The sequence below is a fragment of the Carcharodon carcharias genome, chromosome 10, assembly GCF_017639515.1.
Source record: "Carcharodon carcharias isolate sCarCar2 chromosome 10, sCarCar2.pri, whole genome shotgun sequence".
Lineage (NCBI taxonomy): Eukaryota > Metazoa > Chordata > Chondrichthyes > Lamniformes > Lamnidae > Carcharodon > Carcharodon carcharias.
The window spans coordinates 38,171,010-38,197,692 of NC_054476.1; the positions used below are offsets into that span (position 1 = coordinate 38,171,010).

At 45.7% G+C, this 26,683-nt stretch overlaps 1 protein-coding gene across 8 annotated transcripts in view; it reads left to right on the forward strand.

Annotated features, from left to right (window-relative positions):
- Positions 1 to 25,768, forward strand: part of LOC121282755 (ras association domain-containing protein 8-like) — a 70,680-nt gene extending 44,912 nt beyond the window's left edge. For all 8 annotated transcript variants that reach the window (XM_041196507.1, XM_041196504.1, XM_041196503.1 and 5 more), the window contains 5 exons: positions 5,925 to 6,080; positions 9,028 to 9,932; positions 16,224 to 16,386; positions 22,644 to 22,751; positions 25,530 to 25,768. In XM_041196507.1, the coding sequence (XP_041052441.1) occupies positions 5,954 to 6,080; positions 9,028 to 9,932; positions 16,224 to 16,386; positions 22,644 to 22,751; positions 25,530 to 25,558 (1,332 nt within the window). In that variant the 5' untranslated portion in view covers positions 5,925 to 5,953 and the 3' untranslated portion in view covers positions 25,559 to 25,768. The remainder of the gene's footprint in view (positions 1 to 5,924; positions 6,081 to 9,027; positions 9,933 to 16,223; positions 16,387 to 22,643; positions 22,752 to 25,529) is intronic.
- Positions 25,769 to 26,683: the final 915 nt, after the last annotated feature.

The following is a 26,683-nucleotide window of genomic DNA, read 5'->3' on the forward strand; positions in this document are numbered from 1 at the left end:
GGGCTCTTGGACGGTGAGGAGAGAGGAAGTAAAGGGGCAGGTGTTGCACCTTCTGCGGTTGCATGGGAAGGTGCTGTGGGAGGGGGTTGAGGTGTATGGGGTGATGGAGGAGTGGACCAGGGTGTCCCAGAGGGAGCAATCCCTGCAGAATGCCGCCGGGGTGTGAAGGGAAGATGTGTTTGGTGGCATCATGCTGTATCTGCTGGAGTTTAGAGTAAGGGGCGGCTTGATTGAAACATAATATCCTGAGGGGTCTTGACAGGATGGAAGTGGAGAAGATGCCATTTGAAAATAAGTAAATGCCCATTTAAAACAGGTGAGGTGAAATGTTTTCACTCAGAGGGTTGTGAGTCTTTGGAACTCTCTTCCTGAAAAGATGGTGAAAGCAGTGTCTTTGAATATTTGTAAGGCGGAGGTGGATAGATTCTTGATAAGCAAGGAGGTGATAGGTTATTGGTGGTAGGTGGGATGCAGATTTCCTTTTACTATCAGATCAGCCATTACCTTATTAAGTGGCGGAGCAGACTCGAGGGCTGAATGGCCTACTCCTGCTCCTTGTTCATATGTATGTCCATCTGTACTTAATTATCTTAATCAGCAACATGCCACTTGTGGGTAGGTAACAGTCCAGCTCCTGATCCAGCTCTTGCAAAATTACATGGAGACAGAATGATACCAGCACACAGGTCAGTGGTGCCAGTTTATGTGACTGTCTCTGTTCTCAGTCCAATACCTGGATGAAAATCCTGACCCTATCTCTGTAGCCCTACAACCCTCTGAGATATCTTTCCCACTCTCAATGCGAGCTTCTCTGATTTTAATGGCTCCACCATTGACAGCTGGGCCTTAGCTGCCTGGGCTCTAAGCTCATTCCCTCCTTAACCCTCTCTGTCTCTCTACCTCTTTTTCCTCCTTTTAAGACGCTCCTTAAAACCCATCTCTTTGACCAAGCTTTTGGTCACCTGTCCTGATATCTCCTTATGTGACGTTTTATTCTGTTAAAGGTGCTATATTAATACAGGTTGTTTTTGCTGTTGAACCTGATAAACCAGCGATCAGTTAAACAAACAGACACAATGGAAAACCCTCCGTCAAGGCAGCTAGAAATGAGAAACATGTGGCACGTTGTCTGCATCCTGTGAACAGAATTAAGTTAATTGATGGTTTGAGAAATGACAGCAGTCAGAATCCTGGTCCTCGTTCAACAGAAGAGCTCGATGGTCATGAACTGTCCTTCACTGTTCCATATGCGCTGTACTGCGACTACCAGTGGCTTTGCAGCCGTGGGTCTTGTCCCATTAATCAGTCACCGTTTAGAAGAACATGCAACCTCATAAGCTCTGTGTTTGCAGCCAGCACTGAAAAGCAAAGCGAGGCAAATGGGGCTCCTTCTTGCGTGGGACATATGGTGGGTTTAGAGAAACTCTGTCCATGTGACAGTGATGTGGCAGCTATCGGAGGGATGACTCTAAATTTCTCAAGCACTGAAGGAGCCCTTTGTATTACAGTCGACAAACAGTTCTGGACTGAGGCCAACTCCCTATGCAGCTGACCTGCTTCTGTTGACACTGCAGATACGAGGAGCAACAATGGCACAGGCTAGTCGGCTTGTCCTCACTCATGCCTGAATCAGAAGATCTTGGGTTCAAGTCCCAGAGACTTGAGCTCAAAATGCAGACTGACACTCCTAGTGTAGTACTGAGGGAGCACAGCACTGTCAGAGGCGCAGTACTGTGGGAGTGCTGCACTGCTGGAAGAGCAGTACTGTGGGAGCGCCGCACTGTCAGAAGGGTAGTACTGGAAGGACTTGTCTGTCCTGGGCCACAGCCTGTTGCCCTAATGCCAGTCATTAAAGACAGCATTGCCAGCTCTGGTTGAATGTATTTCTGGAGCTTTCCTCAAGTGATCTCCCACCTCCAACTGCCCTGCCCCCACACTCCTGCCATTGGCCACCTAATGTGACCATCCTCATGTTGCCCCGCCCATAAGCTTCTCCGATTGGTTGTCTAATATGGCTATTGTTGTCCCTGTTCCCAAGCTCCTGGAATTGGTCATCCAACTCTGCTATCATCGTGATGTCTCATCCCCCAGAGACAGCCATTTGAGAAACAAACTCTTCATTAGCCAATTGGATGTCAGTCAAACAGCCTTTGATCCAGCCTTTGCTACTTTTATAACTAATGAACAAAAGTGTGTTCATTTGTTTAACACCCCAAATGATCCCACCCCCACCAACCAATCCAGGTTTTGCCTACAGTGTTTTGGAGATTAATCTTCAATTCCTGGAGTCTCCAGGCCAATCCTGGAGGGTTGGCAACCCTTACAACAGCAGAGATCACATGGGCACAATCAAATGGGTTTTAGCTTCCAATGTGGGAGATGAAAACACAACTCCAAATGGCCTCCGCAGCCAACACAATGTCAAAAGAAACTCGTGATTGTGCAAACTCAGCCCGAGCTGCCTTGTTAGAAATTAATCTTCAGCTACAAATGCCAAGCTCAAACTCTCACTGCTGCTGAAATCTAAGAAGATGAATGTTCCCTGTGAATTAACTACTGTGTTGACACGTAGAATCAAACTGATATCACAACACTTGACATCCTGGTGCAATACTGAGAGGCATCAATGTCACTTACACTCAGTCTCAGCTTCCAGCTCTGGGCGGGTTTACTGGGATCTTTTATCATCCCTAGTAAGAAATTCTTTAGAATTATGGCTCAGAAAGGGCCCATTCAGCCCACTGTGCTGGAAGACCTATCCAATTCATCCTACTCCCCTGCTCTTTCCCCATCGTCCTGCACAATTTTCCTCTTCAAATATTTATCCAATTCCCTTTTGAAAGTTCCTCTTGAATCTTCTCCCACTGCCCTTTTTCAGGCAGAGCATTTCAGATCATAACAACTGACTGCATTAAAAAAAAATCTCATCTACCCCTGGATTTTGTTAACCAATTATCTTAAATGGCTTTTTTTTTGGAGTGGCCTTAACACCTCCTGTTAATCCCACTAGCTCGTGATCCTGGTGCCTTCCACTTGCTGTCTCTCACTACTTGGTGACGGGGGCTGGATTGGGGAAGTGAATTTGTCTTGGACTGGGTAAAAGGTGATTCCAAGATGGGAAAGGTCTTCTTCCTGACATGAGCCTGGGGTTGTGTGATGACTGACACGAGGCACTGCACTCTCCCCCTGTAAGGGGGACATTGTTGAGATTATACAGCGCTAGTTGCGGGCCTTTGAGTGCAATTTAACAGAACCTCCCTCCGTTCCCTTCACTTCCTGAGGATGGATTGGGAGTCACTGCCTGGGCCAGCCCATCCTTAGCTGCCCCGAGAAGAGCCTACTTATTGAACTGCTGGTAGTTGGCTGATACAACTGAGGGTGTTACTCAGCTATTTCACAGGAAAGTTAAGAGCATAGGGCGTTTAAGAGTCAATTTGCTGTGGGTCTAGAGTCACGTGGAGGTCAGAGCAGCTAAAATGGCAGACTTCCTTCTCGATTGAACCAGCTGGTTTTTACGTCAATCCAACAGCTTTGTGGTCACTTTTACTGATTCCAATTGGTTTATTTTCAGATTGTTTGTTTAAACTAAATTTGCGTTCTCCAAACTGGTCTGATGGGTTTTGAACTTGTGCTGTGTTATCGATAACAGACCCACTGTATCACTGTCCCCGAAAACACCATTATAACCTTTTTTTATTCAATCACGGGATGTGGGCTTCATTGGCTGGGCCAGCATTTATTGCCCATCCCAAGTTGCCCTTGAGAAGGTGGTGGTGGTGAGCTGCCTTTCTGAACCGCTGCAGTCCATATGGTGCAGGTACACCCACAGCGCACTACTAACGTCAGGGAGTGACCTCTAAATGAACAGGTTTGGTTTGATTAAATAAAGATATTATGTCTTGTGACTCCCAGAAGTTTGAAATGAGGAAAGGAGAGTCTGTTAAATTGCACTCAAATAACTAGAGTAGAGATCCTAGATCATATTGGAATAATTTAACAATGTAACAGATATAATTGATGAAAATCTACAAAACACATTACAGTTTTTAAAAATTCTTTCATGGGATGTGGGTGTCACTGGCAAGGCCAGCATTTGTTGCCCATCACTAACTGCCCTTGAGAAGATGGTGGTGAGCTGCCTTCTTGAACTGCTACAGTCCACGTGGTGTAGGTACACCCACAGTGCTGTTAGGGAGAGAGTTCCAAGACTTTGACCCATCGACAGTGAAGGAACGGCAATATATATAAATTAGGATCTGTGTGACTTGGAGGGGAACTTGCAGGTGGTGGTGTTTCCAAATATGATCTGTCCTTGCCCCTCCAGGTGGTAGAGGTCGTATGTTTGGAAGGCCATCAAAGGAGGATTGACGAGTTGCTGCAGTGCAAGGGGAGGTGGTGACATTGTGGTATTGTCACTGGATAGTACTCCAGGTACACAGGCTAATGCTCTGGGGACTCGGGTTCAAATCCACAGCAGATGGTGAAATTTGAATTCAATAAAAAATCTGGAATTAAAAGTCTAATGATGACCATTGTCAATTGTTGTGAAAACCCATCTAGTTCACTAATACCCTTTAGGGAAAGGAATCTGCCATCCTTACCCGGTCTGGCTTACATGTGACTCCAGACCCACAGAAACGTGGTTGACTCCTAAATGCCCTCTGAAATGGCAAGCCACACAGTTCTCAAGGGAAATTAGGAATGGGCAATAAATGCTGGCCCAGCCAGTGACGCCCACATCCCATGAACGAATAAAAAATACGGTGTTCGTGGTAGACTGAATGTTTGAGTTGGTGATGCTGATCAAGTGGGCTGCTTTGCCCTGGATAATATCACGCTTCATGATTGTTGTTGGCACTACATTCATCCAGACAAGTGGAAAGTGTTCCATCACACTGACTTGTGCCTTTTAGATAGTGGGCAGGCTTTGGGCAGTCATGGTTGCTGTAGAATTCTCAATCTCTGTCCTGCTCTTGTAGCCACAGTATTTATATGGCTGCTCCAGTTCAGTTTCTGGTCAATGGATAATTTTCTCTGTATTTTTCACATGGAGAAGGACAGTCAGTGCTGATATTCACTGAAATGTCAATGATCTAAGTTCTGGCATGAGGTTTATATAGCTCTGTACTGGGTCAGAAATCCAGGGAGAGCTGCACTGTCAGAGGGACAGTACTGAGGGAGCATAGCAATGTCAGAAGGGCAGTACTGAATTGTTGGAGAGGGAGTATTGAGGGATCGCCTCACTGTCATTCAGATAAGACATTAAACCGAACTGCACCTGGCATTTTGGGTGGATTCTTGGCCACTATTTTGAAGAACAGGAAAGTTCTCCCGAGTGACCTTGGTCAATAATTATCACCCAGCCAAAATAACTGAAAATATCAGTTGTCTGATCATCATCACATCAGTGTGCAGAAGCTAGCTGCTGCTATTCCTACATTACAACTAGAGTACTTCATTGGCTATAAGGGGGTTCTGAAATATCCTGAGGTCTTGAAAGGTGCTATGGAAATGCAAGTTCCTATTTTATTTGGATTTTGGGATGAGGACAGGATTATGCTTTGTGATAATGCCTCCCATGCTGGAACAGCGACACTTTTTTGATCCAGCTTTTGGTCACCTGACCTAAAGCCACCTTATGTGCTCAGTTCCATACTTTGTTTTATAATGTTCTTGTGAAGTGCCTTGGGATGTTTTATCATTTTAAAGACACTTTATTAATATAAATTGGTCATTTTGTAATCCATTCTGACACATTAGAGTAATGAGGTAACAGAAGCTTAGACACCATATACCAGCATGGAGTCAGTCTTTGGGAAGAGGAAGACAAAACATTAAATTAAGGAGGGAAAAGTTACATGGCTATGTTTAGTGTCATTATTTTATTGTGTGTGTTGAAATAGAACCTGGTCTTTCTGTTTCAGAGCTGTCTCCACACTGACCGGGTCACTCGATGCCAGGAACGAGCTGTACAGTGATGGAGCTAAAGGTTTGGGTGGATGGAGTCCAGCGTGTGGTGTGTGGAGTCTCTGAAGAGACTACCTGTCAGGAGGTGGTGATCGCACTAGCGCAGGCCATAGGTGAGTGCCCAGACTAATTGGGATGGAATAGGGTGGGGTGATTGGGATGGGGGAATGGAATGAGATGAGTTTTGAATCAGATGGGAAGGGGTTGTACTGGGGCAATGGGATGGAGAGTTGGGATTGAATGAGACAGTGATCCTGGTGCCATTACTGCAAACTCTGCCACTGAATAATACTGTCAAGAAACAGGCCAGAGTAACTGGGTCAAATGTTAGAACGCTCAAGGCCAAGGCAAGTCTGGGGTCAGGCATGGTGTGGAGTCAGACAGAGGTCAGGCAGGATGTAGTATTGGGTCACAGGGTCAGACAGGGTCCAGAAGGGTGTAGTGTGAGGTCACGGGGTCAGGAAGGGAGTGGTGATGGATGGCCAACAACTTGGGAACTGTGAAAAGTGACTACTAGAGATTCCCGGATTTTAATTGCTCCACCACTGACAGCCATACCTTCAGTTGCCTGGGTCCTAAGCTCTGGAATTCCCTCCCTGAACCTCTCTGCCTCTCTCGCTCCTCAAGTGGGATTTTCCGCACCTGCCAGGATCTTCTGGTCCCACCACAGGTCAATGGGGTCAGGCTGGGGCATCGCCTCGTCCATGGCTGGACCTGCCACAAGTCAATGGGGTCTGGCTGGGGCACCGCCTCGCCCGCCGCTGGTCCCACCACAAGTCAATGGGGTCTGGCTGGGGCACCGCCTCGCCCGGGGCTGGTCCCACCACAAGTCAATGGGGTCTGGCTGGGGCACCGCCTCGCCCGCAGCTGGTCCTGCCACAAGTCAATGGGGTCTGGCTGGGGCACCGCCTCGCCCGGGGCTGGTCCCACCGCATGTCAATGGGGTCTGGCTGGGGCACTGCCTCGCCCGCCGCTGGTCCCACCCATGACAGGCCGGAAAATCCCAGACCTCTTTAAGACAGTCTGTAAAACCCACCACTTTGACCAAGCTTTTGGTCACCTAACCTAATATCTACTAATGTGGATAAATGTCAAATTTTTGTTTGATAACGCTGCTGGGAAGCACCTTGGGACGTTTGACTATGTTAAAGGTGCAAAATAAAGGCACACTTGTTTCTACTGGGTATTGCTTCATGTACCTCTTGTTACCACGCCTGCTGGAAAAACTGACCATTATCTGATAAGGTGTGAATTCTTTCCATTTTTAAATAAGCTGTGTGGAGGGAAAATTCCTTACACTTAGGGTTAGAGGTTTGGGGGGGTGGTGGGAGGGCGGTGTTTGTATGGAGTGTGGGACAGAGGCCAGTCAGAGGAAACATCCACCCACATGCTCTGAGTCTAGCTCCTTACTAACTGAGAGACAGATACATCATCACTCAGAAATTCAACATAAGGACCCTGGATTAATTTAAAAATCAGGCATTTTGATGGTTCAGGTTGGAGATTTCATTTAACTTTTTGGTTAGAGACCAGGCAGCTGAAGGCATGGCCACCAATTGTGGAGCAATTAAAATCAGGGAAGCTCAAGAGGCCGGAATCGGTGAGGTACAGAGATCTCTGAGGAGTGTAGAACTGGAGGAGGTTACAGAGATAGCGAGGGGCGAGGCCATGGATCAGTAATCGTTAGGCCTCTCACAAGGTTAGATAATGGTAGAAAGCCACTCGTGATTTTGCAGTTCTGACGGACAATATCAGTAGACATTGGATATTAATCCTACCTAAAGCAGTGAGAGACCAGTGTTAATGTCCAGTTCTTTAAACCATATTGAATCCTCAAAAATGAAGTTTATTGAAAGAATCTCCTAGCTGGCCATCCGAGTTCTAAAAATATGATAACAGGACATTCAGTAATCTCGTCGATTGTGCTTCATCCAATAACTGTCAATCAATTTCAGATTCATTGCACATTTCACTGTCACGTGGCTGCTGTTTTGTGAATATTCTCACATAGCAACAGAACTTTTCACCAGTGCCAGCAGAAAAAAAACGAGGCAGGAGAAGGATAAGATTTAGAAGGTCACAAATTACCATCCCCAAGGATTTCTATTCCAAGCTGAGTTTCCTAATCTCGCACACAGGGAGTTGGAAAAGATCACAATCCTGGTTTTTAAGATTATTTCTCACTCTTAAGATGTGAGCATTGCTGGCAAAGCGATTTATTTATTTTTATTTACATTTATTTTTCCATCTCTTGTATCCCTTGAGAAGGTCTCGTTTTTAATACAACTGAATGACTTGCTAGGTGACTTTAGAGGGAAGTTAAGAGTCAACAATGTTGGTGTGGAATTGGAATTACATATAGTCCAAGATGGGATAAGCACGACAGGTTTCCTTCCTTAAAGGACATTCATGGACCAGCTGGGTGGAGGGCAGAAAGATTAAATGATAAAGGGCTTATGGCCCTTGAGAGGGTGCAGCAAAGGTTTCCCAGAATGGTTCGTGAATGAGATAGTTCAGCTACGAGGTTAGCTTGGATTAGTTAGAATTGTTCTCCTTGGAGCAAAGGAAATTGAGGGGAGATTTAATAGAGGTGTACAAGATTATGACCATTTTGGATAAAGTAGATGAGGAAAAGCTGTTCCCATTAGCCGATGGTACAAGGACTAGCGGGCACAGATTTAAGATTTTGGGCAAGAGATGCAAGGGGGGATGTGAGGAAGAATATTTCGCTCAGCAAGCGGCAATAGCCTGAAAGTCACTGCCTATGAGGGTGGTGGAAGCAAAGTCAATCAGTGATTTCAAAAGGAAATTGGATGGGCACTTGTAGCCCTGCAAATTTGTTTAATAGAGCAGGAAAGTGGATTGCTCTACAGAGAGCTGGCATGGACTCAATGAGCTCAATGACTGTTTGAACACCTCCTAATAAATAAATCTCTCAATCCACACCTTTATTTCCTGGAGATCTCGGGCTTGTTCCTGAAGGAACACTCCCCGGCCCCCACCTTGCAGTCAAACCGCATTGATTTGAACTCTGACATTTGAACCTTGCTCCCACTGCAGGTCAGACCGGCCGCTACGTGTTGATTCAGAAACTGCGTGACAGTGAACGCCAACTGCTGGCCAATGAGAGCCCGCTGCAGTTGCTGGCCAAGTGTGGGCAGTACGCCAACGATGTCCGATTCCTGTTACGCCGCACGGGCTCCACTCACTCCGAGAGACCGGTCTCGGGCAACGCTGCTCAGAGTCTGGAACCTTCGCTCAGCAGGACTGCCCTCCTCCCTGCCAAACCCACCAATCCCGAGCTCCCAAAGCGTCGGGAGCCGAAGAAATCCCTGACGTTCACAGGCGGGTCGCTGGGTGCCCCTGACCTCGCTCTCCAGAACAAATGGCGAGGCAAGAAGCTAAACGGTGCAGAGGGCCAAGGCAACGTCTCCAAGCCTCCAGCGAGCAAGGAAGATCTCTTCAAACTGATTCTAATTCAGCAGGAGAAGCTGAGCTCAGTCTCCGCCCAACACGAATCTTTTGACTGCCAGATTAAATCCTGGGAACAGCCTGGCGTCCCCAACTTTGAGAAGCAGCTGGTGCAGCTGGAGCAGGCGATCAGGAGGAATGAAGAGGAGCTTGAGGAAGAACAGTTCTGGGAGAGGGAGCTGCAGCTGGAGAATGAGCGGGAGAGGGAGCTGCAGAGGCACCTGAGCAAACTGAAGCAAAGCTTCAGAGAGAACATGCAGAGGCTGCATGAGATTAGCAGCAGAACTGAACTGTTGGACAGGGAAATCCTGCAGGAGGAGGGGGACCGAGCAAGGAGGCTGAAAGCGTCTCACAGAGCGAGTCACACCGGCACGAGGGAGGCCATCGACCGAGTGAGAGCAGAGATCGAAGCAAAAACACAGCAGAACCAGCAAATACAGACATCAATCATCGACGTAGGGAGAACGTTAGAGGAAACGGACAGGAGATTGCAGGTGAGATTAAGCCTGGCAGGGGAGATGGTGCATAAAATTATACACTGCAGAAGGAAGCCATTTGGTCCATCATGCCTGTGCCATCTCTTTTTGAAAGAACTATACAATTAGTCACACTCGAGCCCTGTAAATGCTTCCCCTTCAAATATTCATCCAATTTCATTTTTGAAAGTTATTATTGAATCTGCTTCCTTTTCAGAGAGCACATTCCAGATCACAACTCACTGGAAATTTAAAAAAAAATGTTTCCCAATAACTACCCAGCTAAATTTTTCCCAATCGTCTTAAACCTGTGTCCTCTGACCATCCTGCCACTGGAAACAGTTTAACCTTATTTACTCTATCCAAATCGCTCATGATTTTGAACACCTTTATTAAATCTCCCCTCCACACTCTCTGTTCTCAGGAAAACGATCCCACCTTCTCCAGTCTCTTCACATTAACTGAAGCCCCCTCATCCCTGGTACTATTCCAATAAATCTCCTCTGCTCCCTCTCCAAGGCCTTGACATCCTTCCTTCCTTCCTAAAGTGTGGTGTCCAGAATTTAACATCATACTCCAGCTGAGACCAAACCAGAGTTTAAAAAAGGTTTAGGCTTATGGATGCAGCATCTCTCAGTTTAAATGTTGAGCAGATGAATGGAGTTTAGATACAGATCGGCCATGAAACATAGGATCAGGAGGAGATGATTCAGCCCTTTGAGCCTGTTCTGCCATTCAGTTAGACCATGGCTGACCTGTATCTTAACTCCATTTACCCACCTGGGTTTGTAACCCTTAATACCCTTACCTAACAAAAATCCATCGATCCCAGTTTTAAAATTTTCAATTGATCCCCAACCTCAACAGCATTTTAATGGAGAGTGTTTTAGGTTTCCACTACCTTTTGTGTGAAGACGTGCTTCCTGATATCACCCCTGAAAGTCCTGGATCTATTTTTAAGGTTATGCCCCCTTGTTCTGGATTCTCCCACTGGAGGAAATAGTTTCCTGTCTATCTACCCTGTTGATTCCTTTACTCATCTAAACAGCTTGACTAGAACACTCCCAAATCTTCTAGACTCTTTGGAATACAACCTATGACCCATGATCTCCCCACATCAGATCAGGGTGGGTGTGCAGACGATGACGTAGTGGCAATGTCACAGGACTAGTAATCCAGGAAACACAGGTTCAAATCCCACCACCGCAGCTGGCGGAATTTAAATTCAATTAGTAAAATTTGGAATTGAAAACTAGTCTCAGTAATAGTGACCATGAAACCATTGTTGATTGTCATTAAAAACCCATCTGGTTCACTAATGCCCTTTTCAAGGGAGGAAATCTGCTGTCCTCACCTGGGTCTGGCCTACATGTGACTCCAGACCCACAACAACATGGTTGACTTTTAAGTGCCCTCTGAAATGGCCTATCAAGGCAGTTAGGGATGGGGAATAAATGCTGACCTTGCCAGCGACGCCCATATCCCATGAAAGAATTTTTTTTTTTTAAAAATGAATGGCAGTACAGCCTTGTTGGACTGATTGGCCTCCCCCAGTTACTAACCTCCACCTTGGATCTTGATCTTGACATTGGAATTGAAGAATACATTTCAATAGTCAGAACAGGAATGAGCAGCTTTCTCCCCCTCTGAGCACAGAGATATCCAGACCACTTGTGTTGTCCATCTCACCAGCTTGAGTGAGAGCATGCAAGACCCAGCATAGAGCAGGTGAAACTTGGGATAAATCTCTCCGTTCTGATGTTCACTTGATTTTAAGCCACGGCTTGTTGGGTAGCAATTTTGCCTCTTGAATCAAAAGGTTGTGGATTCTGGACCCACTCCGGAGACATGAATCTAAAATCCAAGCTGACACTTCCAGTGCAGTACTGAGGCAGTGCTACCCTGTCAGAGAGGCAGTATTGAAGGAGTGCAGTACTGTCGAGAGGGACAGTACTGAGGGAGCACTGACTGTTGGGAGAGTCAGTACTAAAGGAGTGCTGTGCTCTGCTGTGCTGTCACAGGAGCAGTTCTTGGTGAGTGCTACGTTGTCAGAGCAGCAATACTGAAGGATTGCTGCACTGTCAGAGGAGCAGTGCTGAGGGGCTGTACTGAGGGAGTGCTGCGCTGTTGGAGGTGCAGTCTTTTGGATGAGACATTAAGCCAAAGCCCTGTCTGCACACTCAGATGGGTGTAAAACATTCTATAGCACTATTTCCAACAAGAGCAGGGGAGTAATCCCTGATGTCTTCATCAATATTTATTCCTCAACCAACACCGCTAAAACTGAATATCAGGACATTATCATATTGCTGTTTGTGGGATCTCTGTGTGTAAATTGGGTCTTGCATTTCCTACATTATAACAATGACTAAAACTTCAAAAGCACTTCATTGCCTATAAAACGCTTTGAGAAATCCTGAGGTCACAAAATGCTATATAAATGCAATCTTTCACTTTTTTTCCTTTTTCCCCTCCAACAGTTTAGTGCTTCCTCGCTATTGCCCCTCTGACAGTGCTGTGCTACATCATACATATGAATTGGGAGCAGGAGCAAGGCTATTCATGCCTCGAGCCTGCTCCACATTAAATAAGAACATGTCTGATCTGTTTGTAGCCTCAACGCAGTGCTCCCTCAGCACTGCCCCTCTGGCTGTGTGCAGGGCTCCCTCAGCACTGCCCCTCTGGCTGTGTGCAGGGCTCCCTCAGCACTGCCCCTCTGGCTGTGTGCAGGGCTCCCTCAGCACTGCCCCTCTGGCTGTGTGCAGGGCTCCCTCAGCACTGCCCCTCTGGCTGTGTGCAGGGCTCCCTCAGCACTGCCCCTCTGGCTGTGTGCAGGGCTCCCTCAGCACTGCCCCTCTGGCTGTGTGCAGGGCTCCCTCAGCACTGCCCCTCTGGCTGTGTGCAGGGCTCCCTCAGCACTGCCCCTCTGGCTGTGTGCAGGGCTCCCTCAGCACTGCCCCTCTGGCTGTGTGCAGGGCTCCCTCAGCACTGCCCCTCTGGCTGTGTGCAGGGCTCCCTCAGCACTGCCCCTCTGGCTGTGTGCAGGGCTCCCTCAGCACTGCCCCTCTGGCTGTGTGCAGGGCTCCCTCAGCACTGCCCCTCTGGCTGTGTGCAGGGCTCCCTCAGCACTGCCCCTCTGGCTGTGTGCAGGGCTCCCTCAGCACTGCCCCTCTGGCTGTGTGCAGGGCTCCCTCAGCACTGCCCCTCTGGCTGTGTGCAGGGCTCCCTCAGCACTGCCCCTCTGGCTGTGTGCAGGGCTCCCTCAGCACTGCCCCTCTGGCTGTGTGCAGGGCTCCCTCAGCACTGCCCCTCTGGCTGTGTGCAGGGCTCCCTCAGCACTGCCCCTCTGGCTGTGTGCAGGGCTCCCTCAGCACTGCCCCTCTGGCTGTGTGCAGGGCTCCCTCAGCACTGCCCCTCTGGCTGTGTGCAGGGCTCCCTCAGCACTGCCCCTCTGGCTGTGTGCAGGGCTCCCTCAGCACTGCCCCTCTGGCTGTGTGCAGGGCTCCCTCAGCACTGCCCCTCTGGCTGTGTGCAGGGCTCCCTCAGCACTGCCCCTCTGGCTGTGTGCAGGGCTCCCTCAGCACTGCCCCTCTGGCTGTGTGCAGGGCTCCCTCAGCACTGCCCCTCTGGCTGTGTGCAGGGCTCCCTCAGCACTGCCCCTCTGGCTGTGTGCAGGGCTCCCTCAGCACTGCCCCTCTGGCTGTGTGCAGGGCTCCCTCAGCACTGCCCCTCTGGCTGTGTGCAGGGCTCCCTCAGCACTGCCCCTCTGGCTGTGTGCAGGGCTCCCTCAGCACTGCCCCTCTGGCTGTGTGCAGGGCTCCCTCAGCACTGCCCCTCTGGCTGTGTGCAGGGCTCCCTCAGCACTGCCCCTCTGGCTGTGTGCAGGGCTCCCTCGGTACTGACAATGTGCACATTCCACCATTGGTGGAAATGTCTTCAGCTGCCTGCACCCAAAACTCTGGAATTCCCACCCCTAAATCTTTCTACCTCTCTCTTATTTAAACTACTCCTTAAAACCTACCTCTTTAACCAAACTTATGGTCACTTTTAGTGCAGCACTAATATCTCCTTGTGTGACTTGGTTTCTAATTGTGTGATAAAGCAGCTGTGAATGCTTTGGAATGTTTTATTATGTTAAAGACGCTACAGAAATACAAGTTGCTGTTGCTTTGCTGTTTGTGGGAGACGCTGTGCACATGTTGGTCGTCACATTTCCATAACTGCAAAAATAACTAACGTTCAAAAGAACCTCCTGGCTGTCAAGTGCTTTCAGATTTCCTTAAGGTTGTGGAAAGTCCTATAGAAATTCACGTCTTTCTGATTTCGGTACAACAGCTCCTATTCGTCTGATCTGAAACACAGCTCTGGCACCACCCTATGGTGAACACAAACCATTGCTCGGTGTAGCCAGGACATTTACAAATTCTCAGATTGTTGCTCTGGGTCAATTTATTCAGGAGTCACAAGGCAGCAGTGTTGGTTTAGCAATCAATATTGGGAAATTACTAGAGTCCAGGTTTAAGAACAGGGTGACTAAACACCTTAAACATTTTTCAGCTGATCAGAGATAGACTTGATAAAGGTTAGGTCATGTCTGAGATTTTTGTTTGAAGAGGTGGGCAAGGAAAGTAGTGAACAGGGGAATGTCGATCCATGTTGTTTGTATAGAGTTCCAGAAGGCATTTGATTAACTCACTCTTATGAGGGACTTTGTTAAAGCTGAAGTTCATGGAATTGAATGCAAATTATCGACTTGGTCAGGAAATTGGCTGAGTGGCAGGAGAGAGGAGGAATAATGGCAGGTAGTCTAATTAGCAGGACGTGACTAGTGGTGTCCCACACTATTAGGGCCTCAGTTATTCACCATAGTCATTACAGTCCTAGATATTGGGATGGAAAGCCACATATCCAAGATTTCTAAGGATACAAAGATTATCGTAAGCTTTGTAGATGGAAGCATTAAATTACAAGGAGATATTGATAGATCAAGTGAATGGGAAAAATTATGGTAAATGGATTTCAATTTGGCAAATGAGTCATCTGCTTTGGACCTACAAAGGATAAAACAGAGTGCTTTCTAAATGGTGAAAAGCTAGAAACAATGGAGGTCCAGAGATTTGGGGATCCAGGCACATAGAACATTAAAATGTCATGAACAGGTACAGAAAATAATCAAAAACACTAATGGAACGCTGCCCTTTATATCCAGAAGACTAGAATACAAGTGGGAGGGAAGTTGTGCTACATCTAGATAAAGCCCTGGTTAGACCACACCTGGAATAACTGTTCAGTTCTGGGCACCACATCTTTGGAAGGATATATGAACCTTGGAGGAAGTGCAGTGTAGATGTTCCAGAATGGCACCTGGACTCCAATGGCTAAATTACAAAGAGTGATTACACCAACTGGGTTTATATTCCCTGGAATATAGAAGGTGAAGAGGTGACTTGGTCGAAGTTTCCATGATATAGGAATAGATAGAGAAGCTATTTCTGCTGGTTGTGAAGTCTAGGACTAGGGAGCATCTTCTAAACATTAGAGCCAAACCTTTGTGTGTACAAGTATTTCCTAATTTCTTCCACCAAATGGTGGTAGAAGTTTGGAACCGTCTTTTCAAACAGCAGTATTGCTAGATCAGTTAGTCATTTTAAATCTGAGATTGACATTGTTGTTATCTAAAGTTATTAAGGGACTGGGTAAATGGAAATAGATTGCAGATCAGCCACCATCTTGTTGAATGGTGGAACAGAGTGGAGCTGTTGAATAGTCTCCTTCTGTCCCTGTGCTTTACCTCAGAGCATTGATTTAAATTCTGTTCCAAAAGATAGCATCTCCAAGACTGCAGCGTTCCCTCAGTGCTGACCCTCCGACAGCTCCGTGTTCCCTTGGTACCGCATGGGGAATGTCAGCCTGAATCATTTGCTCAAGTCTCTGCAGTGCAATGTTCTGCTTTCTGACTCTGAGGTGGCAGTCCTCCTCCCATGGCTGACGCTGGGCAATGTGAACAGAACCGTTCTCCCCATGCCCAAATCACACTTAGTGCTGCCCTCTGCTCTGCTCCACATCCTTTTGTGTTTGACTGTCAGGAAGCTGGATTTGGATTACTTAGGGTTTAGTGTTCCTGGTCTCTATGGGACCAGGAACAATTTAGGAGGAGGGACTGAGTTGAGTACAAGTTAGAAATGAGTGCATTGGGTGGGCTCCCTGACTCATTCTGACTCTGAGCAATCTTACCACAAAATCTATTTCTGTACTTGTGTGTCTTTTTGTTTTTGTTCCTTATTTCTGAATGAGAGTCATGTTTTTTAGGCCAAAACGCAAGAGCTGGAGGAGTTAAATAAAGAGCTGAGACAGTGTAACTTACAACAATTTATCCAGCAAACTGGCAGTGGGGGAACGCAGGCCAGAAACGAAGAGGAGTCAACGACAGATGAATCAAACCAGCAACAGCTGTCTACTCACTGGAATGGAGGTGAGGAAATAATCATTGTCACAATAACATCTCAATCCCACAGAGAACCCTCTCAGCAAGGTCAAACATCCAAAATGGTGATTCATTCAATTGCAGGGAGGAGCAAAGGACACCAAATAGGAGTCATGGAAGGGGACTTGGTGGAGGTGTGGGGGAGAGAGGGAGAGTTAAACAAGACCATTCCCAGCCAGAGAAGTCCTCTAGGAAGCATTTAGGCCTTGGAGAGAGTGCAGAGGAGATTTACGAGGATGGCATAAGGAATGAACAACTTCAGTCGTGGAGAGACTTGAGAAGCTGAGCTGGTTCTCCTTGGAGCAGAGAAGGTTAAGAGGAGATTTGATCGAAATGCTCAAAATTACGAGGAGTTTTTTGTTCGGGTTGGTAACCAGAAGACACAGATTTAGGGTAAATAGGCAAGAGGGGAGATGGAGAGAATGTGTTTTTTTTTTAAGCAATGAGTTGTCATCTGGAATGCACAGCCTGAAAAAATGGTGAACGCAGATTCAACTTTGTAAAGGGAATTGGATAAATACTTGAAGGGCAAAGAGCAGGGGTGATTGGGACTATCTGGATGGATCTTTTAAAGAGCTGGTACAGGCATGATTTACTGAATGGCCTCCTTCTGTGCTGTATCATTCTATGATCAGTTCTAAAAACTTTCCTCCTCTAGTTTGAACTGTCCGTTCTGAAGTAATTTTGCAGGTTAACTTTTTCTGCACCTCCTTTACCCTTCTGTAAGAACCTCTCTGATGCTTCCTTTCAAGGCTGAATAGGCAGAGTGTCTAGCCTCTCCCAATAACTCAAAGCCTCAGATTTGGGGCTTGATTGAGATGGTGAGAGTTGCAGAGGGTCTGAGGAAGTGAGTCTGTAACTCCTGACAGCTGAGGGTCAGCCTTTGATGGTGACTTGGGGGGGGAATTGGTGCTGGGGAATGAGCAGCATCATGTTCATTTGGGTAGAAATGGATTTCATGCTGTGCTTCTTCTCTGATTTCCTCCCCCTTTGGCCTCTGGCCTCTCGAGCTTCCTCCGCCATTCAGTAAGATGGTGGCTGATCTGAATGTAACCTCAACCCCGCATTCCTTCCTACTCCTAACAACCTTTCACCCCCTTGTTAATCAAGAATCTACCTACCTCTGCCTTAAAAATATTCAAGGACTCTACCTCAACTACTTTTTGAATTCCAAAGTCTCTCAACCCTCAGAACATTTTTTCTCATCTCTGTCCTAAAAGAGTGACACCTTATTTTGAAAGTGACCCCAAATTCTAGATTCTTGAACAAGAGGAAACAGCCTCTCCATATCCACTCTGTCAGGACCCCTCAGGATCTTATGTTTCAGTCAAGTCACCTCTTATTTTTCTAAACTCCAGTGGATACAAACTTATTCTGTCCAACCTTTCCTCATAAGATAACCCACCCATTCCAGGTATTAATCTGGTAAAGTTTCTCTGAACTGCTTGCACAGCATTTACATCTTTCCTTAAATAAGGAGACCCGTACTGTACAAAGTACTCCCAGATATGGTCTCACCAATGCAGTATAACTGAAGCATAATCTCCCTACTTCTGTATTCAATTCTTCTCGCAATGAATGATAACATTGTATTAGCTTTCCTAATTACTTGCTGCACCTGCATGCTAATCTTTTGCGATTCATGTACCAGATCGCTCTGCATCTAAGAGCTCTGCAATCTCTCACCGTTCAGATAATATGCTTCCTTTTAATTCGTCCTGCTAAATTGGACAATCTCACATTATTCTCCATTTGCCAGATCCTTGTCCACTCACCTAACCTATCTGTATCCTTTTGCAGCCTCCTTATGTTATCTTCACAACTTACTTTCCTATCTATCTTTGTGTTATCAGCAAATTTAGCAAGCAAACCCTTGGTTCCTTCATCCAAATCATTTATATAAATTGGAAAAAGCACTGATCCCTGTGGCACACCACTCATCACATCCTGCCAACCAGAAAATGAGCCATTTATGCTAACACTCTGCTTCCTGTTAGCTAACCAATCTTCTATCCATGCCAGTATATTACCCTCTACTCCACGAGCTTTCATTTTCTGCAATAACCTTTGATGAGGCACCTTATCAAATGTCTCCTGGAAATCTAAGTACAGTACATCCACTGGCTATAAAAACAGAAAACCCAAGAAAAACTCAGCAGGTCTGACAGCATCTGTAGAGGGAGAAACGATTAATGTTTCGAGTCCGTATGACTTCTTCAGAGCTAAAGAGAAGTAGGAATGTGATGAAATTTATACTGTTTAAAGGGGTGGAGCAGATGAAGCTGGAAAGAAGGGCAGCAACAGGTGGGAGCTAAGGAGAGACTGACAGATATCATGGACACGATACAAAGGTAGTGGGAGTTAATGGTAAGGACTAAAGAAGGTGCTGATAGTGGCATAAAGGTAAGAAAGCAGAATGTGATAATAGCAGAACCAGTGTCAACACTCTGTGAAATGAGCAACATGGATCAAGTAACAGATGGTCCTTTTGGGGGAGGGGGTGGTGGTTTGGGGAAAAAGGATAGAAAAAGGGATTTAAAAAGGGGGATAAAACAATGAATAAAAATAACTAAATAGACAATAAAAAATTTTTAACAAGGGATTGAAAAGGGGGTGAAGATAGAGGAGGGAGTTCATGGTCTGAAGTTGTTGAATTCAATGTTAAGTCCGGAAGGCTGTAAAGTGCCTAATCGGAAGATGAGGTTCTGTTCCTCCAGTTTGCTTTGAGCTTCACTGGAACGTTGCAGCAGGCCAAGGACGGACATGTGGGCATGAGAGCAGGATGGTGTGTTGAAATGGCCAGCGACAGGGAGGTCTGGGTCATGCTTGCTGACAGACCGAAGGTGTTCCACAAAATGGTCTCTCAGTCTGCGTTTGGTCTCCCCAATGTAGAGGAGACCACATTGGGAGCAGCGAATGCAGTCGGCCAAATTGAAGGAGGTGCAAATGAGCTTGCTTCACCTCAAAGGAGTGTTTGAGCCCTTGGATGATGATGAGGAGGGAGGAGGTAAAAGGGCAAGTGTTACACCTTCTGCGATTGAATGGGAAAGTGCTGTGGGAAGGGTGTGAGGTGTTGGGGGTGATGGAGGAGTGGGCCAGGGTGTCCCAGAGGGAACAGCCTCTACGGAATGCTGATGGGTGGGCAGGGGGAGGGGGTGGGTGAGGGGAAGATGTGTTTGGTGGTGGCATCATGCTGGAGTTGGTGGAAATGGCGGGGGATAATCCTTTGAATGCAGAGTTTGGTGGAGTGAAAAGTGAGGACAAGGGGGACCCTATTTTCCAACCTAACGGAACCTTCCCCGAACCTAGTGAATTTTGGAAAATTAGAACTAATGCATCAATTATCTCACTAACCACTTCTTTCAAGACCTTAAGGTGAAGTCCACCTGGACCTGGGGCTTTATCAGCCCACAGCCCCAACAATTTGCTCAATACCACTTTCCTGGTGATTGTAATTTTCTTGAGTTTCCCCCCTCCTGTCCAATTCCTGATTCACAGCTATTTCTGGGAATTTACTCATATGCTCTATTTTGAAGGCTGATGCAAACTACCTATTCAATTCACCTGGCATCTCCTTATTTTCCATTATTAACTCTCCAGATTCACTTTCTATAGGACCAACACTCACTTTGTTAACTCTTTTTAAATATCCACAGAAATTTTGACTATCTGTCTTTACATTTTTTGCCAGCTTTCTCTCATAGTTTAATTTTTCCCTCCTTATTAAGCTTTTAGCCACTCTTTGGTGTTTTTTATATTCTGACTGTAGGCCATATGTCCCAAAGACATGCGGATCGTATCAAACAGCATGACCCAGCTGCTGTTCACAGCGGGTAAGGCACAGACTGCCCCAACCAGCCTGGGCTTGCAAAACTCAAAACAGTGTCCAAAATTAGATGTAATCCTGCTATTGGACGACACTTGCTAAATAATCCTCCATGTGCTAAGAATTATGCTGACAACCAAATTAAGATTGTTAGTTGGGCTCGCAGTGTGGCGCATTTGTGTGTGCTGAAAGCTACATATATTAATACACATGTCCCTGTTCTTTGCAGACAGAGAGAACATATACACACATTGCACCTGTTTCAGCTGAACAAAATAAGTGACAGCCATTTGCTGGTTCATTCCTCCAAGACAATGCCTTGACCAATCAGTCGAGCTGCCTGGTTTAAATTTCAAACAATGCTTGGCAGTTAACTCTCAGTCACCATCAACTGGTGCATTCTCCATGGAAACTCCTCTACCAATCAGAGTCCACTTGCCAACTAATCAGCACTCTCTTCTCACACGGTATAAATTTGTTGTCCGCCTTGGATTTGTGTTCTTGTGAAATGTCCTGATGAATGCAAGATGAAAGTGTCTCCTTTCTTAGTTAACCATGGGTGGTGGATCCTCCTCTTGGAATTTAGTGGTCAATCAACTTGCTAGTTTCCTGTGATGTCACAGTTGTTCTTTGCACTCAATTTCTGTAAGCTGAGCATGTGCTGCTTTATGGTCGGTCTCTCTCGCGCTCTCTTTCTCTCTCTCATGCTCTCTCTCTCTCTCTCTCATGCTCTCTCTCTGATCTCCATGCTGCTTTATGGACTCTCTCTCTTTGAACTCCACACTGCTTTATGGGATCTCCAAAGTACTGTCCTTCCGACAGGGCAGCCTCCCTCAGTACTGACCCTCCATTCGTGCAGCACTCCCTCAGTACTGATCCCCTAACAGTCCAGCCTCCCTCAGTACTCACTTTCTGACAATGCAGCACCCCCTCAGTACTGACCACGACAGTACAACGTTCCCTCTGTCCTGACCCTCTAATGGTGCGCCACTCCCTCTTTACCGTCCCTGCAGTATTCCCTCAGCACTGGCGTCCCCCCACACAATTGTGCAGCACTCCCTCAGCACTGACCCTTTAACAGTGCAGCACTCCCTCAACAAGAAATCTATAAGTGCTTCAAACCTATAGGATTATAATTTATAAAATCCTAGAATCTTACAGAAGCAGGCTTTTCATTACATTGTTCCTCTGCTGGTTCAATGCAGGAACTATCCAATTACTCACTCTCCCCTCCTGCTCTTTCCCATAGGCCTGCAATTTTTCCCTTGTCAAGTTTTTATCCAATTCCCTTTTGGAAATTACTATTGAATCTGCTTCCTCTGTTAATAAAGCCAAGAATTCCATTTGCTTTTAAACAGCCTTCTCAACTTGTTCCATCACCTTCAAAGATTTGTGTACATACACCCACAGGTCTCTGTTTCCACATCCCCTTTAAAATTGGACCATTTAGTTTATATTGACGCTATACATTTCTGCTCCCAAAATGAATCACTTCACATTTCTGTGTTAAATTTCATGTGAAATGTGTCTACCTATTTCACCACTCTATGGCCTCCTGAAGTCTGTCAGGTAACAACAACTCAATAAGTTTAAAAAAAACACTTAATTTCCCCACTGGCTCATTTCTGATCATTTTAAGCCTGCCTCCTCTGGTTACCAGCCCTCTGGGTCACTGGAAATAGTTCCTCCTTATTTACTGTATCAAAATCCTTCGTAATTTTGAACGTCGCTATTAAATCTCCCCTTAATCTCCTCTGCTCTGAGAACAATCCCAGTTTTACCTCTTTCCCCATAACTGAAGTCCCTCATCCTTGATACCCAATCTCTTCTGTACCCTGTCCAACATGTTGACATCCCTCCTGAAGTGCAGTGTCCAAATTGGACTCAGTACTCAAGTTGGGGCTTAACTCATGTTTTATAAATATTTACTGTAAGTTCCTTGCTCTTGAACGCTACTCCTCTGTTAATAAAGCCAAGAATTCCATTTGCTTTTAAACAGCCTTCTCAACTTGTTCCATCACCTTCAAAGATTTGTGTACATACACCCACAGGTCTCTGTTTCCACATCCCCTTTAAAATTGGACCATTTAGTTTATATTGACGCTATACATTTCTGCTCCCAAAATGAATCACTTCACATTTCTGTGTTAAATTTCATGTGAATATGTCTACCTATTTCACCACTCTATGGCCTCCTGAAGTCTGTTACTATCCTCCTATTGTTTATTACATTTCTAAGTTTCCTATCACCTTTGTGTGATAGTTACAGTTACTCACCAACCTGCGTGTGGCAGTTACACTAATTTACTCACTCAAGCGTGACAGTTACTCTAACTCAGAGTCATGTGACAGCTAACACTAAATCACCGACCCGAGTGTGAGACAGCAAACCCATTTTATTTCATGTTTATTTTTACAGATATTCACACTTCAGAAATCGACTCCCCGCCACGGCAGACAGCAAAACAGTTCCTGGGGAATCCACGAAACCTGCAGAACCCTCTGGTGTCCAGCCTAAACCCGGAAGGTGTGTTCGTTTGAACTGAGTGCATGCCTTGTGCTAACGCTAGCCTTTGGCAAGTGGCCCGTTAACACCAGCATCTGAAGCTTTGAGGTGGCTAATGTCTGAACTTGTAAATTTCAGCTTTTCAGTTTCAGGATGATATATACATACCCCACTATGTATATATATTATCTGGTCGTGGTGCAGTATCTGCATGAGCCATGGTAACCTCTCTCAGCCTCTCTCTCTGCCTCTCTCTTTCTCTTTCCCCCCCCCCCCCGCCGCCTCTTGCATTCTCTTTTTATTTGATGCTATGCATCAACTTTCAATTAAGTGAGAATGACACAGAATAAGTTACAGTCTCCTCTGATCCCTGCGACATTGTCTCATGCAACAAATCAAAAGGACATCTTTCTCACGTTTATTGATTTGGATTTTATTTTAAACAGAATTACATAGAATAATTTTACAGCACAGTGACAGGCAATTCGGCCCAACTGGTCCATGTAGGCTCCACACAAGCCTATTCCCACCCCTTTTCATCTCACCCTATCAGCATATTCCTTTGTCTCTTATATGTTTATTTAGCTTCCTCTTAAATTTAGCTTCCTCTTATTATTCACCTCAACCACACCCTGTGGCAGCAAGTTCCACATTCTCTCCACTCTCTCTGGGTTTAGAATTTTCTCATGGATTTAGGAACATTGGAACATAGGAGCAGTAGTCCATTCAGCTCTTCGAACCTGCTTCACCATTCAATAAGATCCTGGCTGTCTTGGCCATGCTTTCATCTCTGCTTTCCTGTTTTTCCTCCCCCCCACCCCCCCATAACCCTTGACTCCCTTGTCTATCAAAAATCTGCCTAACTCAGCCTTGAATAAATTCAATGACCCAGCCTCCACTGCTCTGTGGAGAAGAGAATTCCACAGACTCACAACCCACTGAGAGAAGCGTTTTCTCCTCATCTCTGTTTTAAAAGGGAGACTTTGTTTTGCAAAAATATATTTCCTTCAGATATTTTATGAATGAACATTACAAATTGGCAATCACAGAGTACAATGATATTCAAGTTTTCTACCTAGATCATTTTGCACCCTGAGGTACTTCAATACAATAAAAGCAACATTACAAACATTTCGAAATGGTCATTTACAGAAAGCACAATGGTATTTAAGTTGTCTACATAGATCATGTTGCACTCTGACGTGCTTCATTATAATTGTGATACATGTAATATTCACTGTATACTTTCAATGTGAGTCATACAGCCCGAGGGGTCTCGACAATTCCCAGCCCCTTGGTGCACTATGGCTGAAAAGTCTTAGAGAGTGGCCTTTCTCCATTGCGCCTCTGTGGCGGCTGCCCCTAGCTTTAGTGCATCCCACAGCATGTAGTCCTGGACTTTGGAATGTGCCAGTCAACGGGAGACTCTTATTCTTGAACTATGTCCCCTAGTTCTATTCTTATCTCCTGGTATCTACCCCATCAAGTCCTCTCAGGATCTTATATTTTTCAGTAAGATCACCTCCCATTCTTCTAAACTCCAATGGGTATAGGCTTAACCTGTTCAACCTTTCTTCATAAGATAAGCCCTACATTCCAGGAATGAGTCACATGAACATTCTCTGAACTGCTTTTAATGCTTTTACATTTTTTTTTCAAATAAGGAGACCAAAACTGTATGCAGCATTCCAGATTAGTGATTATCTTATGTTCATTTGTTCCTCTTTTCCTTTACCTGAGTTTATTCCCTCACCCCACCCACTAACTCTTTGGAATTCGGCTCCAATGGGCACCAAATAACCCGTTCTGTCCTCACCTAACAGAGGCTGAGCACGGGGGTGAATGTACCCCATTCTATGTGGACTTGTGGAGGTTTCTGCCAAGGTTGACATACACCGTCCCCAAACCCTCAGAAATTCAGTTGAAATCAATGCCAAAGTGACTTTGGAGTTGAGACGTTATCACAACTGATACTGGCTCCACCTGTTGTTCACATGTGTAACTAGGTAGCAGTCAGGAACAGAAACCCTGACTGATTATCCTCTCTATAGCTCAGTCAGATCACTCTACTTTCATGCGCAGTGCTACACTGGATGCAACATTCCTCCCCACTCCTCATCCCCACTCATCCTCCCACACACAATATTGGGGGTCACATCTTTGGAAACTTTTGCTGAAATGATCAATGCCTCGGAAGCTTAGTAAAACCCACATTATAGAGTTCAAGGTTTTTTAAGACACTAAGTCCTAAGGTTGTTGAATGAGGATACCATACATCGCACAGCACAGTCCCACCAAAGGTCTCACACATCAGAGCAACTAATTGTCCTAATCCCCCTCACACACTCTCCCTTTCTGTCTCCCCTTCTCTCCCCTCACCTCTCTCTCTATCACATTCCCTTGGTCTCCCCATCTCTCTCTCATTATCCTCTCTCCCCAGCTATCTCTCCATCCTTATCTCTATTTGTCCCTCCCTCTCTCTCCCATCTCCCTCTCTCCCCTCTCTCTTTCTCACTCTCACTCACTCACACCCTCCCTCCCTCTCTCTCTCTCTCTCTCTCTCTCTCTCTCTCTCTCTCTCACTGTCCTTTTGTTATCTCTATGTGCATGCCAGTGTTGGGAAAATGATGAAGTTAAGGTTTGCAATGTCTGTAATATCTGAAGGGACATCCTTTCAGTTACAGTTTCACTTAAAAGTAAGTTGGTAGTATAAAATGTATTTATTTTCAAATAACTAGATAAAGTAGCTTTTTAAATTTCATGCCCCATTAACTTATTTACAAAATTTTTTTGTTTCAGAATTTCATCATTGGATAGTAGGTAGCTGACAAAAAAAAGAGCAAGAGACTGTTTGAAGCTATAAGCTGAATTGAGGTTGATATTGTCTTAAAGTCATCTCTGCCCAATCTGGCCTGTACATTGAGAAAAAAATCTGTTAGGTTGGCTGTTAACAGTAGCATGTAAAGGAACCCGTCATTCTGAAATGTTTTAAACTTATTTTAAGTATATATTCAAAATAAATCAGAACTGGAAATCAATGCTCGTGTTTTATTGTGTATTTTTGTGATGATTTTCTACAATTTAAGTGGAAAATGCCAGAAATACAGAGCAGGTCAGTCATTGTAGAAATAAAAAGAAAGACTTACATTGCTATAGCGCCTTTCAGCACCACAGTACGCCCCAAAGCGCTTCACAGCCCATTAAGTATTTTCAAGTGTAGTCACTGTTGTAATGTAGCCAAAAGTTGCCAATTTGAACATGTAGTAATGACTAGATAATCTGTTGCTGTCATGTTGATTGAGGAGTAAATATTGTCCAAGACACCGGGGAGAACTCCCTGCCGTTCTTCAAAAAATGGCCAAGGGGATTGTTATATCCAACTCCAAAAGATAGACCTCCAACAGTTCGGCGCTCCTTCAGAATTGCACCTCTGACAGTTCAGTGCTCCTTTAGAATTGATTCTCCAACAGTTCAGCACTCCTTCAGCACTGTCCTTGCAGTGCTCCCTCAGTATTAGCCCCTGCCCCACCCCCCCGCCCCAAGAGTGCAGCACTCCCTCAGTACTACCCCCCTCCAAGAAAGCAGCACTCCCTCAGTACTACCCCCCTCCAAGAATGCAGTGCTCCCTCAGTACTACCCCCCCCCCCCTAACAATATAGCATTCCCTCAGTACTACCCCCCCCCCCTCCAAGAATGCAGCGCTCCCTCGATACTGCTCCTCTGACAGTACAGCATTACCTCAATACTGCCCCTTCAACAATCCAGCGCTTCCTCAGTACTTGTACTGGGAGTGCCAACCTGGATTTGTGCTTGGAGGGACCCCAATGTAATTAGGAATGAGCAATAAATGATGACCTTGCCAGCAGGGCCCACATCCTTTCAACAAATAAATAATCAACATGCAGCTTTTCTGACTCTAAGAGGTGGATGAGTTAGCTACTCGTTGAGACACC